The sequence below is a fragment of the Melanerpes formicivorus genome, unplaced genomic scaffold, assembly GCF_026170545.1.
Source record: "Melanerpes formicivorus ecotype bairdi unplaced genomic scaffold, bMelFor1.0.p_v2 SCAF_54, whole genome shotgun sequence".
Taxonomy (NCBI): domain Eukaryota; kingdom Metazoa; phylum Chordata; class Aves; order Piciformes; family Picidae; genus Melanerpes; species Melanerpes formicivorus.
In genome coordinates, this window is record NW_027142406.1 from 557,297 (window position 1) to 575,570 (window position 18,274).

Sequence of the window (18,274 nt, forward strand, 5' to 3'; positions counted from 1 at the left end):
GTGTAGAAATTCCAAGTACAGGCTTCAGGCTTTTCCAGAATAGGATGTAAAGCTTTATTTAATCTTCCAAACTGGAGGTGCAATCCAGGATAAAAAATTTAAAAATCTCTTAGGTGATGGTGTTTGTTTAATGTGGGGAATTTTGGTTTGTTTTGCATTGTTTGTTTTTTGTTTGTCTGGTTGTTTTTTTTCTCAATTAGTACATATTAAAGCATACTGTGTGTGTTCTGCATGTGTGTCGTGCATTAATCAGATCTTTCTTCCTTCAGCGAGCAGGGAGGAGGTTTTGAATAACTTGATGTTCTCAAAACAAGTATTTATTCTCAGTTGTGCTCAAGAGGATAGGTCTAATACCTCATCTGCTCATCAGGAATTCTGAATGCTTGTCCATATCTGATTATGTACTCGATGTGTCTTTGGAAAGCTTTTCCAGCGAGTATGTCTAAATCCATTTGAGGCCTGCTTTTGATCTGGTCAGGTGCCTCTCCATGCCTCCCTGGAGTCCTACAGGTGATGTGAACGATGACAGTGAGAACATGGTAGACACACGCTACTGGTATTTTCCACGGCTTTTTTTTCCTACCCTCTGAGGGGCTGGAACTCTACATTTACTATGTGTGATCTTTCTTTCATTTGCAGGCCAGAGCCTCAACAGAAAGCTCCCTCTGCACCTCCACCTCCACCCCCGCCCCCACCACCACCCCTGCCAGAGGCCACTCCACCAGAGCCAGAGGAGGAGATCTTAGGGTCCGATGATGAGGAGCAAGAGGATCCTGCAGATTACTGTAAAGGTGTGTGCAATCCAGTAGTGTCTGTCAGGGTAAACATTGTCATGCAAGTCTTAACTCTGATTCTTGTGAGATTTTTTAGAGACCTGTCCTTGAATTATGGAATTTTTTTATGAGAAGCTACTCATTTTGGGTCCAGACACACAAGGGTCTTCAGTTCTTTTTCGCTTAGCCATATCTCATTTGTTAATAAATATATTTTATATATATTTGCAATAAATACACAAGTATTGCATCCCTTTTCTCTTTCTGAGTCCTAGCTAGAAGAATAGAGAAGAAACTTTTCTTGAGTGGTGTTAGTTAACAATCAAAGCAAACAACCCCTCCCACCGTTTGGAAGGTTACAAAATTCCTTTGTGTCATTAACGTCAGCTACATTGATTTTAAAATCTATTACCCTTTTTCTCTTCCATGAACCAGCCCAAGGTGTTATATCTTTTTCACACTGTCTTCCACAGAGAGCCCTCAGAATTGCCTGAGGCTTTCTGCATCTTCATTTTAGCTCATTATTTGCTTAATTTTTGTAGTGGCCTGAGTGTCCTGAGTTTGCTTCAGTAGTGTCACTATTTCGAAGTTGCATGTCTATTCCCATTAGGGTAAAATGTCTACTATACTTACATGAAAAATCATAAGTAACAGGTCTATTAAATTTGGCTTTTCTATTGTACTACATTTCAAGGATATTAGCTTAATTAAAGAAACATCGAAGTTTTATCGCTCCAGATTGTTGCTGAAAAGCCAGAAAACACTCTATGCACATTGGCTGTATCTGGCATTCTATATTCCTCATATTGAGACACTTGCTATGTCACCTGTGATGATGTCTTCTTAATCCTAAATTCCTATGTAAGCCTGGAGATGTTCTATATTAAGAACCCCTTACCCCAGATTGATTGTCTCCTCCTCCTTCTCCTCCTTCTCCTCCTTCTCCTCCTTCTCCTCCTTCTCCTCCTTCTCCTCTTTCTCCTCCAATTGAAAGTGACTATTTCATTTTGGTGTAAGGAGTTTTATTAATACATGGTATTTCAAAGATTCAAGTGGCTTACAAATAGCAGTAGTTAAAACCAAATGGTAAACTCAAACTGAATGTTGAGTTTTGCATCAGGAAAAAAGAAAAATATTTTGCTGAAGTGTGTTTGGTTTTAATTTTTTCAAAATGATTCCTGTTACAACACATTTGTTTCTCAAGGCAGCTCTTTGGATATTTGCTGTTGAAACATCTGTTCATTTGTGAACATCTGTATTTCATTGAGATAAGTGTTTCAAGGCTCCCACTTAATTCTCCCTGAGGTAAGGGCTGCATTTAATTTCAAACAGTCCACTGTTGTCCATGTTCCAGCATCTCTTGCAAAATGTCACCATCTGGAGAAGCTAGATCACAAACCAAACAAAAAGTAGTCTTATGTTTACCGCCTCTTGATGAGTTACCTGCTTAACCAGAGTCTCTGTGACTCCAGCAGGTCAGTAGTGAGGTCTGTATGCTTCTAAAGTCATCTGTGTGTTACACTATAACTACTTGAGTATTTCCTGAAAAATGAGAAGGGACTTCTGTATACTTAAAGGTTCTTCTGAGTTCTGGTCCTGAAGCTCTGAATTGATGGAAGTATTGTGAAAATGGTTCAAGTTTTGGTTCATTTGGATGTCTTAATCATGATTTGTTTCTGAGAGATCAGTGTTTTTCTTGTTCCAGTAGATGGTTTATCTATTTTCTAATCATGATTTCATATAAGACTGAGCAGTATAATTCCTCCTCGAAGTCTGCTGGGAAAGATCATCCTAAGAATCTGAATTGAATGGCTCTATCGATGTTTTGGGGCCATACAAGCTTCCTGTTTATTTTATATGCAGTATGAGGAATTAATAAATTACTTGGTAAAGAATTCCAGAGGCGGCTTTTAGACATGTTATTTCCATTATTTTTGACAGGTTGCTTGATCAGTTTTGAATATGCTTGCCTGGTTTGGGTAACCTTACCTGTATTTACAGAGTGGAAGATAAATATTTGGAAATCATAGAATGGTCCAGGCTGGAAGGGACCTCCAAAGATCATTCAGTCCAGCCTCCCCAGAGTCAGAAAGGACATCCCCAACTAGACCAGGTTACCCAGGGTCTCATTGAGCCTTACCTTGAGTATCTCCAGGAGAGGGGCCTGGGCAACATGTCCCAGTGTTCCACCACCCTCATGATTTAAATCATAATTCATTACAGAAGTATCTCTCCCTAATTTTATCTTCCAAATGACCATCTCCTAGGATTTTTTGAGTGAGGTGCAGATGTATACTCAGCTACAGCCTGACATTTCATAGGAGGACAGTTTTGATGAGGGAATATATAATTGTAAAAAAATTGAAAGAAAAGGTATTCAACATTGTACCTGTTAGCTGGTAAATTCCCATTGCCAGGATGTTTTCGTTGCTAATTTTATTTTTAAGGATATTTTGCTCACACCTCCACTGCATTCCATGGTGGTTAGTAATTAGTTGTAACAGTATTTTTAACTGGGAGATTGGAATAGTTTGAATTAGCACCTCATGTAAAAGAGAGAACTAACAGCTATTAATATAATGCAGACTAACCTCTGTTCCCTGGCAGCTTCCTCCAAGGCCTTTTTAAATCTGTTGGTGTCACTGAATTTACATTAAATGCTTTTAAAATCTTTATTTGCTTAAAGAATGAAAATAACTAATGTCCAACTACGTAATTTTTGAAAGGCTGCTTAGACAGTGAAACTAGGTTTTCCTCCTTGAAAAGTCTTGAAACACTTGGAGATTTTTATCAAGAGCATGGTGTTTCATGGATTAATTGAAATTCTTTGCTTCTCTGATCATCATCTTTGCCCCCTGGAGATGTCTCCCATTCATCCAGTTCACAAAGGGAGTAATTCCCTATACAAACACAGAACTAGCTAACCACAATTACCCATACATTCAGGAAACTTTTAGGAATAATGATTTCATTTTTCTGACCCTCTTTCTTGAGTGCATGTAGCTAGCTAGCTGGCTGTGAGAGAGACTTCTTTTTTCCCTGTGTGCTGCAGCAAAATAGCACAAGAGGGTTTTTTTTGTACGTTATCAGTGGTTTCATTTACACGTTGTAGATTCTCAAATACTGGTGTTGTTTTCCCAAAAGTCCATCATTTTTCTCAGCCTGTTAACTTTGTTAACTTTCTTCTTGTTAAGATTTAGAAATGCTTTGTGTCTTCTTGTGGCTTAGGACAGGAGAAAGTGTTTTGTGAAGCACATCAACTTGGAGAATATGCTGCTGCTGGTGGTGTATGTAGCGTATGCTGGTGTATTGCTATAATTAGTTGTGACAGGGCCATGGGGACCAAAATAACGTGGCTTTTACATATATAGTATTGGTATTCTTGCAATACAAAGATTTTACTAAAGTAACTTAGCAACTGCTAAGTTTAACCTCGGTGTCTTTGATTTCCTCTATTCTCTCTCTTATCAGAGATGGGGAGAAAGAAAAAGAAAAAACAAAACCAAACAAAAACCCAACCCCAAATCCACACCTGTTCAAGTTGTCTATTATTTTGACCTTTTGAAGCACAAGCATGCCATAGGCTATCTGCAGCCAGGCAGACTTTATAAGGTGCTTGTTTACCTAAACTATGTTTTGAAACATGTTTACCTGTATTTAAATTCTTCTGTGAGTGCTGTGCCATTAAGATGTTAAAAAAGCAAATATTTTGTTTAGTGAAGAAAAAAAGTTACTTCTGGATGTTGTTTTAGGTATTCAAAGTCCCACTTACACCCTTTCAGCAATGGAAAAAGCTGCATGAATTCTGAGTGTTTTCATATACATTTGAAGCTATATAACTGTTGAGGACTAATTTAAAAGGACTAGATATCTAGGAAAAGTTACAAAACCATCCCAGAACCATTTGTATTGTTGAATTTTGAAGTGGTTGCAAACCATAGAGAAATGTTAAAAATAGGACTTAAATACTTTAGGGTTTGTAAAATTCTATCTGTTTGCAAAGGAATAATGGTTATACAGAGAACAACTTATTTGGTTTAATGCGATGATACATGCAGGGCAAAACTCAGATTGGAAGAAGCAATACTGTGATGGTGAATTATGTGGAAATTTGTTACGTAATTCTCTCTGTCAGGTTGTCAGACTAGAATCATTTCACAAATGCAAGCCTTCTCGGTAACAGAAAGATAGAATTGCTGAATGTTCTTTTAACCCTTCCAGCCACATCCATCACTTCATCTTACCAAAGAGTAATTTTTGTCATCATTGTTCTAAAGCAGGCAATAGCCGTCTTAAAATATTACTGTATTGATTCATGTTTTAAAATACTTCCATCTGCTGTTCTTGCAAGGATAGTTAAATAGACAAATTTTAGGCTTGTTTTTAACATTTCTATCAGTAGGGATTTGTATATGCAATAGACTTGAGCTTCGTATGCGGCCGATACAGTTTCTTTTTGTAAATGAAGTCGACAGCAAAATAATTAATGCTTACCCTCAGTAAGCCTGAGTCCTCCTTCCTGTCCTGGAGTATAAATCCAGTCAAGCATTCCAGAAGGGATCTGTTTTTCTGTTTTCTGCTGGGTGAGTTGTCCTGGCAAGTTTTCGTGAAGATTTCCTTCCCAGTGATGGTGGGGAGGGAATTTCCTGAGGGGAAATTCTGGGGCTTAGTCCTAGGTTGGGTCTGTATGTCTTGGTCCTCCTGTAATCATAGATTCAGAATGCTTTGAGTTGGAAGGAGCCTTTAAATGACATATAGTCCAACTTCCGGGCAGTGACCAGGGACATCTATAAATAAATAAATAAATAAATAAATAAAATTTCAGAGCTTTGTCCAACCTGACCTTAAGTGTTTCCAGGGATGGGGCTTATATCTTCTATCTGGACAACCTGTTCCAGTGTTTCAACACTGTCTGTAAACAATTTCTTCCTTATCCTGTCTAAATCTAACCTCTCTTCATTTAAAACCATTAGTCCTTGTCCTCTCACAATGGGCCATGCTTAAGTATTGAAGGGCTGCATTAAGGTCTCCTGGCAGCCTTCTCCAGGCTAAACAACTCCATCTGTCACAGCCTTTATACAAGAGGTGTTCCAGCCCTGTAAAGCCCTGTACTACTAGGGCTTTCTTTTCCCTTTTTTAACTGAAAATGTTGCTGCCTGTATAGCTAATGATTTGTGAAATGAATACTGTGTGTTGGTAAGTAGATCATTCTCCCAAGTGAAAGGTTTAAAGGTTGTTCTCTCATCTCAGTGGTCTTAGATTTGTTCAAAATCTTCATGAACAAGATGAAACTTCCAACATCTTACTGCTAGGCTGAGGAAGCTGAGACTGCTCCCTGTGTCTGAATGTGCCACTTACGCACTTCAGACTCCTGTGCCTGCTAAACATACGCATCCCTGTGTAGTGGTATAAACTGGGAGACAGGTGGACAGGGATGTGTGTGAAGTAATTACTGTATATAGCAAAGGCTTTGGCCACCCATCTGGACTTGCTGCTGTCACTTGGGTCAGATCACTCCTTTCTGAGACTAATACTTGAGGGTGCTGCTTCCCTGGTACTGTGGCTTGAGCTATTTGAGTCCCTTCCAGTGGGTTACGTGCAGGAGCCTGGGCAGCTGCAAGCATGACAAATGGGTCAGCTTTTCACAGTATCACAGTATATTAGAGGTTGGAAGGAACATCGAGATCATTGGGTCCAACCCTCCTGCCAAAGCAGGATCACTTAGGGTAGTCTGCAGAGGAATGCATCCAGGTGGGTTGATCTTTTTGATTGATGCCATGAGCAAATCAGCATCTGCTGTCTACTGCTCTTGAAGTTACACCTTAATCTAAACACATGAAAGCTTACATTATCTGAAGTGACACATGATTTGATTTCAGCTCTTTGTTGAATATGTAATTTTCATAGTTTTGTCTTACAGTTCTGCTAAATTTATTAAGCTGCTCTGGAAACATTGGAAGAAAGTTTACAAATAAACTCTTGAACTTCGTTAAGGCAAAAGATGTTATTAGCAAAGGAGGGATATAAATATGTCCAGATCTGATGTCATTGTTCAGCAGATAAAAAGGAGATAAGAGTGAAGTTCCCGTGTTTACATTTTTTTCTTAACTGGGCACCAGTTCTAAGAAGATTTTCAGGGGATTTCAGAAGCCTAATGGGGCTTTTGACAACCTGTGTAGTGGTTTAAGTTAGCACCCCAGACTTCGGTAATTAAAAAGCAGTTCAGATAAAGCTTGTAGTAGCCTGCTCTCTCTTCTTCCTTGCTGTAAAAACCTCAGACATGAGACAAATGCACTGCTGCTATGGGCAGGAACCAAGCAGAAATGCATCAATAAAGTCTGCATTGTTGTTAACATTTTCCCAGTAAGTATTTAATTGCTGCCTTTATTAGTAGAAAGTGAATGGGAAATAAAACAATCTCTGTTGAGATTCTGCAATCATCCAAAATATGTTGACTGGAGACGCTTCAAATATGATAAATAATATAAATCTTTCCTTCACTCTCTGTGAAGTGGAATAAAATAAGCCTGGGGAAATAGAGAACAGATGGTAATACTGCCACTAATAAAAGCCATAAGAAAGAAAGTTGAATAAACTCTACAGTAGTTACAGGACATTATGTTTTGGTTTTCCCCTCCAGGCCATATAAGGCAGAATTTTAAACATTACAGTAAATTTTTCTTTAGATTTTTTATTTATAGTACAGGACAATTTGAAGAGGAGAGTATACAGTACAAGAATTATTCGAAAGCCTTGGGATTACTGGTTTTCCTGATCTTTTTTTTTTTCTTTTCTTTTCTCCTTCCCCCCCCCTAAAGGAGGCTATCACCCAGTGAAAATTGGTGATCTTTTCAATGGCCGGTATCATGTTATCAGAAAGTTAGGATGGGGACACTTCTCTACAGTTTGGCTATGCTGGGATATGCAGTAAGAAAACTATTTGTTTCCATTAATTCTTTTCTTACTACATTATTTTGCTTGCAGTAACTTTTGTTTCATGTGCATGGTAAAGTTATGTGAATGTTATCTTTATGCAGAAAGATGCCTGGAGTCTTATTTTGCTCTTGGTTAAGGGTGTAGTTTATAAAAGCCCTCAAAATAAGTGTAAGTCTATTTTCTTCTACAAATTAACTTAATGAAATTGCATGTTGTCTTCAACACGTGAGATTAAGCTAATGCTTTTATTTCAGTTTAATGAAATATTGTATCTTGATTGAATGATAAAATGTGTAACCAAATTTCTCTTTTGAATATATTGTCTCAGTACTACTGTCTTTAAGAGAGCAGACTGTTAAAAGTTGGGTTTTAGGTGTAATATGTGTTCTCTGTCAAAATACATTAGATGATGAAATGTTCTGTGTAATATTTCCCAACACTCAAAATAAATCCCTTTTAGCTCAGAGTGTGTGTTGAAAATCTTTTTGTTCTTTTCAAGGGGAAAAAGGTTTGTTGCAATGAAAGTTGTAAAAAGTGCTCAGCATTATACGGAGACAGCCTTGGATGAAATAAAGTTGCTCAAATGTGTAAGTATCACTCATGCAATGCAGTGCTCAGTGGCAATAGTAACAGTTACAATGACTTTAAAAAAAAAAAAAAAAAGCTGCCAAATTACTAATTCTAAAGTTTTTGTCCTTCCCCTCCCCTGCCCCCCCAAATAATTGGCTTGGCCATGGTACTGAAAGCTCCAAAACATGATTAACTTCCTCTGAAAAGCTGACCAGTTAGCACTTTAAAATGAATCTTTCCCTAAAATGTCAGTGTTTACATTCTTGGTTTAGGTTCGTGAAAGTGACCCTAATGATCCCAACAAGGATATGGTTGTACAGCTAATTGATGACTTCAAAATTTCTGGAATGAATGGAATTCGTATCCTTTTAAAAACCCGGCGTCTTCGTTAAAACCTATCGATTGAGATGAAGTAGTGTTTAACTCTGGCCTCTTTCTTTATTTTGGTTAGACTTACCTTAAGTATTAGCAGATTAAAACTGTACATATGATACTGATTTAGTCTACTTCAGTTGTACCTTCATGTTGAAACCTCTGGCAGGGCAGAAATTGTTTTATGTGAATAGAATAGAATAGAATAAACCAGGTTGGAAGAGACCTTCAAGATCATCGCGTCCAACCTATCATCCAACACCACCCAAGCGCTAAACCATGCAACCAAATGTGGAGGCAAATTGTTCATGCATTACTGAGAAGTACATTGTTCAGAAAGGTACAGGTAGAGGGGATGAGCCAATACTCGACTCCAATTTAAATTAAGCTGGAAGACTGTCAAAGTCCTAACCGCCAGTGACAATATGCTGGCCAAGTGTCTTATCCTTTGACTTTTCTTGTGAACTGTTGTGCATTGTGAGTTGCATTCGTTATTGGAGCAGTCCTTATTTGATTGCATTGGTTATTTGATCCACTTCTTTTTATCCGCTAGGGAATAAAAATCTTTGGTTGAGGCAGTTTGGTAGGTGATGGATGTTAATGTTTTGCTGCTATTTGTTTCTGGTTATTAAATGGCATGGCATGGCATTACTGAGTTGAAGAGGTTGAGACAAATACAGTAATGTGAGAGTTTTTCTATGGCCTGCTGTTTCCAGTGTCCTTTGGGTAAGTCACTAAACACTAAAAATTGACTGTAAATTGCTTCATAGAGGATTGATTATTGGGTTTGGTTATGGACTGTATTTAAATATTAAAAGCAGGGTAGAAGAAAGGGGGATGAGTTGTTTGGATGGCTGATACAACAATATGGCATGGAGCTTCCAAACAGGGAAACTTGTCAAGAGTCACGTGGCACAGAGCTGAGAATGTGCAGAGCCACTGGCCTGCACCGTTTGTCTGAAAACAGTAATCTTTGTGCTGGGAGCTGTTTTCAGTGTTTATATATGGAGGGATTTTAACAGTGTGCTATGCTACATGAGACTGGCAGTTTTTTAGCTACTTGCACATTTAAAAAAGATTGCAGTTAGGATTTTTTTTCAGGAAATAATTCCTAAACTTTTGTACTTTGTTTTCAATAAGTGTAGATTGTTATGTTTGTCTGCACTGGGAATTTATTAGAGCCTTAATAAATGTTTATTTGAGTGTAGCTTTTTTTTTTTCCAAATAAAAGATTGAGATAATACCATAGTGTTTGTTTGGAGGGACGAGAGAAAAATAAAGAAGGAAGCATCCTATAATGTGTTTATACCGTAACTATAATAGTACAAGAGTAATATATGTGATGTTATAGTAATTTGTCTCCAAAGAATAGATAGTGTTAATTAAATGCCATAGAGCTGACATGCTGCCAATCCAGAAATGTTCTTCTGTGTTGGTACCAGAGCCTTATTTCATTTAGCTTAACTGGTTTTTAACCCTCACCAGATTTCTAAATGGTCCTATAATGTGTGTTTGTAGACAGATAAATACTTACAGGTCTTTAGTCAAGAAAGAACAATTTTAAATACTTTAGCCGGTCAGATGGTTAATATTTGCTCTCATTCTTGCAGCTCTGCTCAGTTTCCCTCTTTCTGACATTCTCCAAACTGCTTTGAAGAGGCGTATTTGCTGGGTGGGCTTTAGGTTTATTTTTTCTGGAGGACTTTGTCAGGATGTCGGTCCTGTAAGAGGATCCAGGGACTTACAAGGCTGGCTTCCTAAAATGTAATGCACCGCTTTTCCCAAAGTTTTTGTTTTGGGCAATCTGGTTTACAGTTAAGGTGTTTCAGGTCAGGGTAGTAAATCAGACAAAGTCAATTTTTCATACCTACTCCAAACACTGAGCCACCCGTATGTCTTCTCCTCATCCCAGTTGTCCCCGCCGAACTGAGCATGAGTTTGTTCAAGTCCTTCCAGAAAAATGTTACAATCTTTTCTTTTTGTTTGGGTAGACATCAGTTCTCTTTCCTGTGGCCTTCCCTGTCTTTGTCTGCCTCTGCCATTCCTCTTCGCTTCTTCCTTCTCAGTGCCCTTGCCTCTCAGCTATTTAGTTCCCTATATCCTGTTTTTTTTTCCCTCTGGTTACTGGCAATGCTTAGCACTTCTGTAAGCACAAGAAATGGCAGGAATGTGCATTGGGAAGTCTGCAGCAGCAGTGGTCTGAAGTGTTGTGGGTGGGTGTTCTAAATTTAATTTCTGAATGTTGCAGTGTTGCTGTAGCATTACAGTTTCATTGCATGGGCTAAGATAACATGCCCTGCAGAACTTCAGGTGCTGTGTGTATCCTTTTCCTGCTGTTTGCTTTATTAGTGACTTCAGTTCATTGGATGTTTGCGTGGTAAAGTAGCAAAGACTGTTTTCTCTTCTGAATTGAACAGATTTTTATAATAATCTGAGTAGGCTTACTAATAAGATTGGGAAATGACTATTCTCTGTCTCCTCTGTTATAGGAATTAAAGAACATAAAGGGAGACAAACAGGTAGCAGCAATCAGAATCACAGAAACAGAAGAGACCTCCAAGATCATCCAGTCCAACCTTTGACTGAAGGGTTGACAGCTGAACCATGTCCCTAAGCACCAGGTCCACATGCTGCTTAAACACCTCCAGGGATGGTGACTCCAGCACTGCTCCGGGCAGACCATTCCAGTGTTTAAGAACCCTCTCAGTGAAACCATTTCCTCTACTCCTGTCACTTGCCACCAAGGAAAAGAGGCCGCCCCCTCCTCGCTCCAACCTCCCTTCAGCTAGTTGTAGGTCTCCCCTCAGCCTCCCCTTCTCCAGACTGAAAAACCCCATCTCCTGCACATGCTTTTATGTTACACTTCTTCACAAAGTGCTTTAACTAGGCTTGAGACCTGTTTTATTTGACCACTCTTGAGATCTTTAAAGTTTGATCTAACAGAGGATATAGATTTTAAAATTTCAGTTAGTTTTGGCATAGAGGTAAGTACTTGAGAAAAATGTAGTTGATAGCCTGATAGGTAAGTCTCATTTTGACACAATTTAATTGGCTCTAACGTCACTGGCAAGTTCTAGGTGATAAAACTTACAGAATAGGTAAAATTGCTTCCCTTCCTAGTTCTGAGATACAATCTGATTTCATCATTGAGATTTTCCTTCACCATTTGCCAATTAATTTTCTGCGGTTTGTATTATGTTATTCTTTGCAAAGTTAGAGAATCACTTATTTAAGATTTTAATGTTCTCTTTGATTTCTGGGGATATTAAGGTCATTCCCAACCCATCTAAGGATTAACTCAGTATAGTCAAATGATACAATTTCTTGCTGGAATGCTTAGTTTGAATATTTGAATATTTTCTTAATAGAAAAATAACCTACCTTGATTCATTAAGTGTAGAATCTCTAAATCAGGAAACTCTCAAACCACAAGTCACTGCAAGTTCCTACAACATATTTTTATCTAATACTCTTCTTGTATCTCCTACTGACCTCTGTTGGTGGCGTGCACAGAACCATAGAATTATTTCAGTTGGAAAAGGCCTCTAAGATCATCAAGTCCAACCATCAACCTAACACCACTATGGCCATTAAACCATGTCCTGAAGTACTATGTCCACATGTTTTTGGAATGCCTCCGGGGACAGTGACTTCACCAAGCCTCTCGGCAGCATGTTCCAATGCCTGACCACTCTTTCAATGAACATTTTTTTCACTAATAGCCAATCTAAATGTTTCCTGTCACAACCTGAGGCCATTTTCTCTTGTTCTGTCACTTGATACTAGGAACAAGAGACTGACCTCTACCTCACTATAACCTTCTTTTAAGTAGTTGTAGAGAGCAGTGAGGTCTCCCCTCAGCCACCTCTTCAAACTAAACAATCCCAGTGCCCTCAGCTTTTCCTAAGATGATTTGTGTACAGGCCCTTCACCATCTTTGTTGCCTTTCTCTGGACACACTACAGCAACTCGGCGTCCTCCTTGGGGGAGTGAGGAGCCCAGCACTGAGCACTGTATTTGAGGCAGCTTCACCAGTGCCAAGTACAGGGGCCCAGTCGCTTCCCTACTTCTGCTGGCCACATTATTCCTGATACAGGCCAGGATGCTGTTGGCCTTCTTGGCCACCTGAACACATTGCTGGCTCATGCTCACATTGCTGTCAAACAGCGCTTCCAGGTCCTTTTCTGCTGGGCAGCTGTAGTGGGTTGAGACACTTCCAGACGCTTCTTTCCCCAAGCCTAGTAGCATTGCATGGGGTTGTTGTGACCCAAATGTAGGCCCCAGTAGTGACGTTTACTTACGGCTTCTGAATTGTGCATTTTCTTTGTTCCTGAGTTCTTTGATGATTGCTGTTATTCTCCACAGTTGTAATTGTATGTGGCAAGAGATCCATTCTCTTAATACTGTAGTCTTTGTTGTTAAGTGATGCTTAACTGAGCCTAATCAAAAAGGTGTTTAGTGTGGTTGATTTTCTGTAAAACTGTTGCTGCATACTTCTGTTGTTAAAGCCTTCTATTAATACAATTTACATTTGTTTAGAAACCAGCGATAATAGGGCAGATCAGTACTCCCAACTATTGCAAAGAAAACAAAAATGACTTAGTTTTTGGTTTTTTTTACAGTTACCTCTTTCATAGTTTACCCTAATGTAGAAATAACTGGCAAAATGTGCATAATTAAATTTTTTTAATTTGTTCTACATTTGGATGCTGCTCATGTATGTATTACGGATAATTGAAATAGAGCACTGAGCATACACCGTGGTCTGGTGGTGTATGGGGGAAGTGTTTTCCCTCTAAACAGGGTGATGATTGCTTTAGCCAGTGTGGAAACAAATGCTTGTGTTGATCTCATCAACAAGTTTATTTGGAAATTATCCTTAATTAAATCCCAGATGTCTGTATGGTTTTTGAAGTACTTGGACATCATCTCCTAAAATGGATCATCAAGTCTAATTATCAAGGCCTTCCCATCCATTGTGTAAAAAGTATAATTCGACAGGTAAGTTTTGTTAATGGTATAACCAGTTTTTTCCAGCATTGTTAGCAGTTTGAAGGATGGAATGATGATATCTCAGCTGAGCTCTTACTAATGAATATCTGAGATAAGGTAATTTTCTTGGTCATCTCTTCTAAACTGTTTTGGGAAACAAAAAGTTGAAGCGTTGAACCTTTTTCATAGATGTAAAGATACTGCTATTCAGTTGCAGTTCTAGTTGACATGCTGTGCTTCTTAACAAAATCTTTTGGAAAATAAAACATAAGAACAGTGGGAAATAATGTTACATAATTGAACAATTTATATCTCTCTGAAAAATAGGTTCTGAAGGAAAAAACTGTTCTTTGAAAAGTTGCTATCTACTGTAAGATTTTTATAGAATCAGTTGAGAAGATGAAACAGGTCAGAGTGTTTCACTGGGACACGTTCTTCCATGATCTGTTCTTTTACTGTACTATGGAAATAAAATCACTAAGATGTGATCTGAAGGAGAAACAGTGTCTCAGTAAGGAAAAAATCATACATCTTTCTATGATTTTGCATATAATATCTGTGCAATTAAAATGAAAACAATGAATTAATTTGGCAAGGATAGGGGCCTTGAAAAGCAGAATTTATGGAGCAGGCTCTCAGTACTTCTCTGGGGGACCTGATTTGAATGGCTTATGCATGCAGCATGTGGAACAAGGAGTAGGAATTCGAAATCTCTATGTAGTCACAGAGGTGACTTCATTGTGAGTGCAGAGGTGTGCTTGGGTAGCTCACATGCATGCCTAAAGAGAAGTAGCCTGATAAGGGCACTTTAGAAAAGATGTCCAGAAAACAGTTGAGCTTAAATGTTTGAGTTTCTGCTCTGGAATGATTCAGTCAAGAGGGGAGCCCACCAAAGGTGACATCATGATATGTATCTGCTATGTGATGCTGAAGTAGATGAGAAGCACCTTCTTTAGACAACTGGAATGAACTGGTTCTTATGGCATACTTTTAACCACCTTAATACCTGCTCTGGTGGGACACATGCAGTCAAAGAAATTTCTGAGTGTGTTGAGGACTACTTCTCAGCTCAGTCTACTGCTGTGTCTCAACAAGCAAGACAGCTTGGAGGTGCACCTTGCTGGACTGAATACAAATACCAAAGAACTAGTTGAAAATGTGAAGATGAATGGTAGCTTTGGTATGAGGGCTTCTAGTAGAACGAACGTAACACGAGTCAAAGTGAACATGTGCTTCTGTGGTTACAAATGCTAACCATGTAGTAGCAAGAATGTGGAGAGCAGTACAAGGGCTCTGTTTCAGTACTTCAGAGTCTGTACAGTTTTTTGGGCTTCATGTGTGAGACACTGACTTACTGAAGTGAGTCCAGTGAGGAAGCTGCAGCATATGATGTTATGGGAAGTCTTAGGAAGAGAGGTTGGCTTGTTTGTAAGAAGAAAAGGCTAATGGGAACTTTTGATCTATTCAGGACAGAGAAAATGGAGCCAGACTTGCCGATGCACAGAGACAGGACAAGAAGCAATGTACTTTAGTTATGAAAGGAGAAATTCTGGTTACATATTAGGAAGAAGTTCTTTGTAGTGAATGTGATCAGGCACTGGAATAGGTTGTCTACAGTGTTCCACAGTGTTATGCACCTGCATCATAGGAGTTGGTCAGAAATGACAACTTTCAAGATTATATGTCTTAAATGGAGAGAGTTTGAATCACAATCTTGCAAGCTTAATTACTCTTTGAATGTGAGCAATGGTAAGAGTTCCCAGTAATTCAAACACTCATGCCTGAAATAAGAGGAATGAGTTAGTCCTGGAAGATTTAAACAGGTTTAATTTTTGTGAGCTTTGAACAAAGTGTTTGATCTAATGAGAGCGACATTGGTAAGACTTCCAGGTTGTTCATCTCATTACTGATAATACAGATCCTTATTCTTTCTAGTACTTAGATGGAACCTGTGCTACACAAAAAATTATGTATGAAACTTGCACATGGAAACAATTCAATTACTATACTGGTGTTACTGTTCTAAACCCATTTCATTTTAGAAAGTACTGTAATTCCATGCTTTACTTGAAAATGAATTTTTAATGCTATGATTTGGAAAGTATTTCTTGTGTTTTTGAGTAGCGTTGAGCATTGGGACAAAATTAGGTTTATTTTCAAATGCAACTGAGAGTTGAGGTTCTTAATAAGAAGTTTCCTCTTGGTTTCAAGCAGTGTTTTTTCCCCTCTCATAGTTCTGTCATACAACCACTGAACCCTTTTGGTTGGGAAAGACCTTTAAGATCATCAAGTCCAACCACAAACTGTTGTGCAAGAGAAGACCTTGCAGAAGAGGGTTAGCTGTTGCAGTTCCCTCTTTTTTTTCTTTTTTCTTCTTAGTTTTTTTTCCAGTGGGGATGGTTAGAAATGTCTGCTCCTTTGATTCTGGAATGCTCACTTTGGGTTCTAAAATGCTGATCATCAAATGTTTTGAGAGGTTCATGTTCTGAAACTGATGCTGACATGAATTTGGTTAATGAAAATGTTCACTTTTGCTTTGATTACAATATAGTAAATAATCTGCTTAACGGTCAGTATAATGTGGCTCCTTGAATAATGATAAAAAAAAACCACAAAAGAAAAAAGAAAAGAAGTTATATTATTTAGAAACTGCAAGTGATTAGAGTTTTTATGTGAAACTAGCCATTTGACCCTTACAAGGGAAAAAATATAACCTTCTCATACAGTTTTGATTGTAGTAACAGGCTCTGTTGTAATTTTTCAGAGTCATAATACATTACTTCTTTCATGGTTTAGGGTTGTTTTTTTCTGATCTCAGTGGACAAATAAATGAAAACTAGGAGTGTTTTCCCTGCTCTCTGTCCTAGTGCAAAGCATGTCCATGTAGAATACATTTCCTTACTGGGTTAGTGCTATACATGTTTTTAGGATGAAGCAATCTGATCCACATTTTAATACAGCTAAGAACAGTCATTCTAATTATAAAGTTCTAGCAGAATGGTCCTTATGGTAAGTCATGGAACTGATGTGGATTCTAAAAAATACTGTTTCCTCCAAAAATTTCAGACAAAGCTGTCACCCTAACACTATTACTTAAAAAGGGAGAAAAATGAGAGAGATCAACTCTAGCTGATCAATTCCACTTGCTGCATATTGCAGTGGAACAGATATTTCTTTCTTCTAAATGTTCATGTCTTTCAGTGTTCTCTGGAATCTTTTTTCTGGGCTTCAGAATTACAGACATTCAGTGGTAGTTTGTAAGATGTTTTGTAGTCTGGTTGGGGAGGGAAGACACTGTTGGTGTTGTCTTAAATTTTGAAGTCACTGAACCACTACCTTCCCTCCCTGTATTCTTTCTTCCCTCCCTCCATTCTTTCTTAACATTTCTTTCTTTGAGACGTACTGTATGTTGTTTCAGTTGATTTGACAAGTAATCAAGCATATTTTGGATCTGCAGGAAAAAAAAAAATGTAGATTGTCAAGAGCACAGCAGTTTTTAGGTGTCCCATTGGCATAGATGCTGAGCTTTATAGAGACATATAAAGAAAGCTTTTCAGAATGGTTGCTGTTCTAGTCTAGCTCCAGAACTGGAGAAAGCAGAGCCATGCACTTGAGGTGTTTCTAGGATACGTTAGGCTGAGTGTAAATAACATTTGCATGCTGCTGCTCTTGGAACTACCTAGTGTGCTGAACGGATGTACCACATCTGGTATTAGCTCAGGACTGAGTGCTGGACTAATGCACTGTCACTGTCCCTGGTATTCTGAACCAAGACATTTTGCTTTTAAAGTTCACCCTAGTCAGTCATGTTTTAAAAGATCCTGAGAGCATCCACTTGGTGTTTTATGCACAAAATAATTAGAATGGCAGGATGAATGTGTAGCTGGAGCTCATGAGTCTTGGTGGCCTGTTTCCTGCTGTAGAATGTTCTCTAAAACTCAAAAAATCTTTTAGGTGAGGTCAGCTAGGTTTCTGTGCTGCTTTTTTCCCTTGCTGATATTTTTCTACAATATTTATGTAGATTTATAATAGTGATAGCTTGGTTATGCTGCTAGGTTGTTCTGTACTGAATAATGGTAATAATTGACTTCCACAGTTTCTCATAACTATGTCTGAGACATTTTTTTAATTGCATAAAAGCAGTGTTTTAATTTATGTCCCAGAATGCACATGTAAGACTTTGGATATGTAGGTTTAATATGAGCTACCAGAATTCAGCCTGCGGAGAATATGAAAGACTAGTGGAAAAATACATGATGACTACAGGCAGACAAATCCTTCTATAGCACCTTGTCATACTGAAAGCTGAATTACTCTTGGCATTCTAAGGAAAACTACAGTTAGCATTTCATCTCAACAACACATTGCCATTTTTGCTATTTTTTACAATTGTAAGATGGTTTTTCACAAACCAGACTTCATGTATTGCATTTGCAGTGGCTCTTTTCAAGTAAGTACCTTTTAAACAATCAGCCAGTGAGGATTAGCCCCTTCTTACTGAGTGGCCGTATTATTTTTTTCAGAAGATGCATTGTGGTTTTTTTTACACATGTGCAGTTGAACTAAAGAGTATGTGGGAAATGGAAGTCCTGAGAGCAGGTCGCTGTCACTGGGACTATTTATCGAGTCAG

At 38.4% G+C, this 18,274-nt stretch overlaps 1 protein-coding gene across 5 annotated transcripts in view; it reads left to right on the forward strand.

The window, feature by feature from the left end:
- The window catches only part of SRPK2 (SRSF protein kinase 2), a 152,113-nt gene that overhangs the window by 107,503 nt on the left and 26,336 nt on the right, over positions 1-18,274 (forward strand). For all 5 annotated transcript variants that reach the window (XM_068160889.1, XM_068160893.1, XM_068160892.1 and 2 more), the window contains 5 exons: positions 640-791; positions 7,592-7,700; positions 8,209-8,296; positions 8,552-8,639; positions 13,546-13,652. In XM_068160889.1, the coding sequence (XP_068016990.1) occupies positions 640-791; positions 7,592-7,700; positions 8,209-8,296; positions 8,552-8,639; positions 13,546-13,652 (544 nt within the window). The remainder of the gene's footprint in view (positions 1-639; positions 792-7,591; positions 7,701-8,208; positions 8,297-8,551; positions 8,640-13,545; positions 13,653-18,274) is intronic.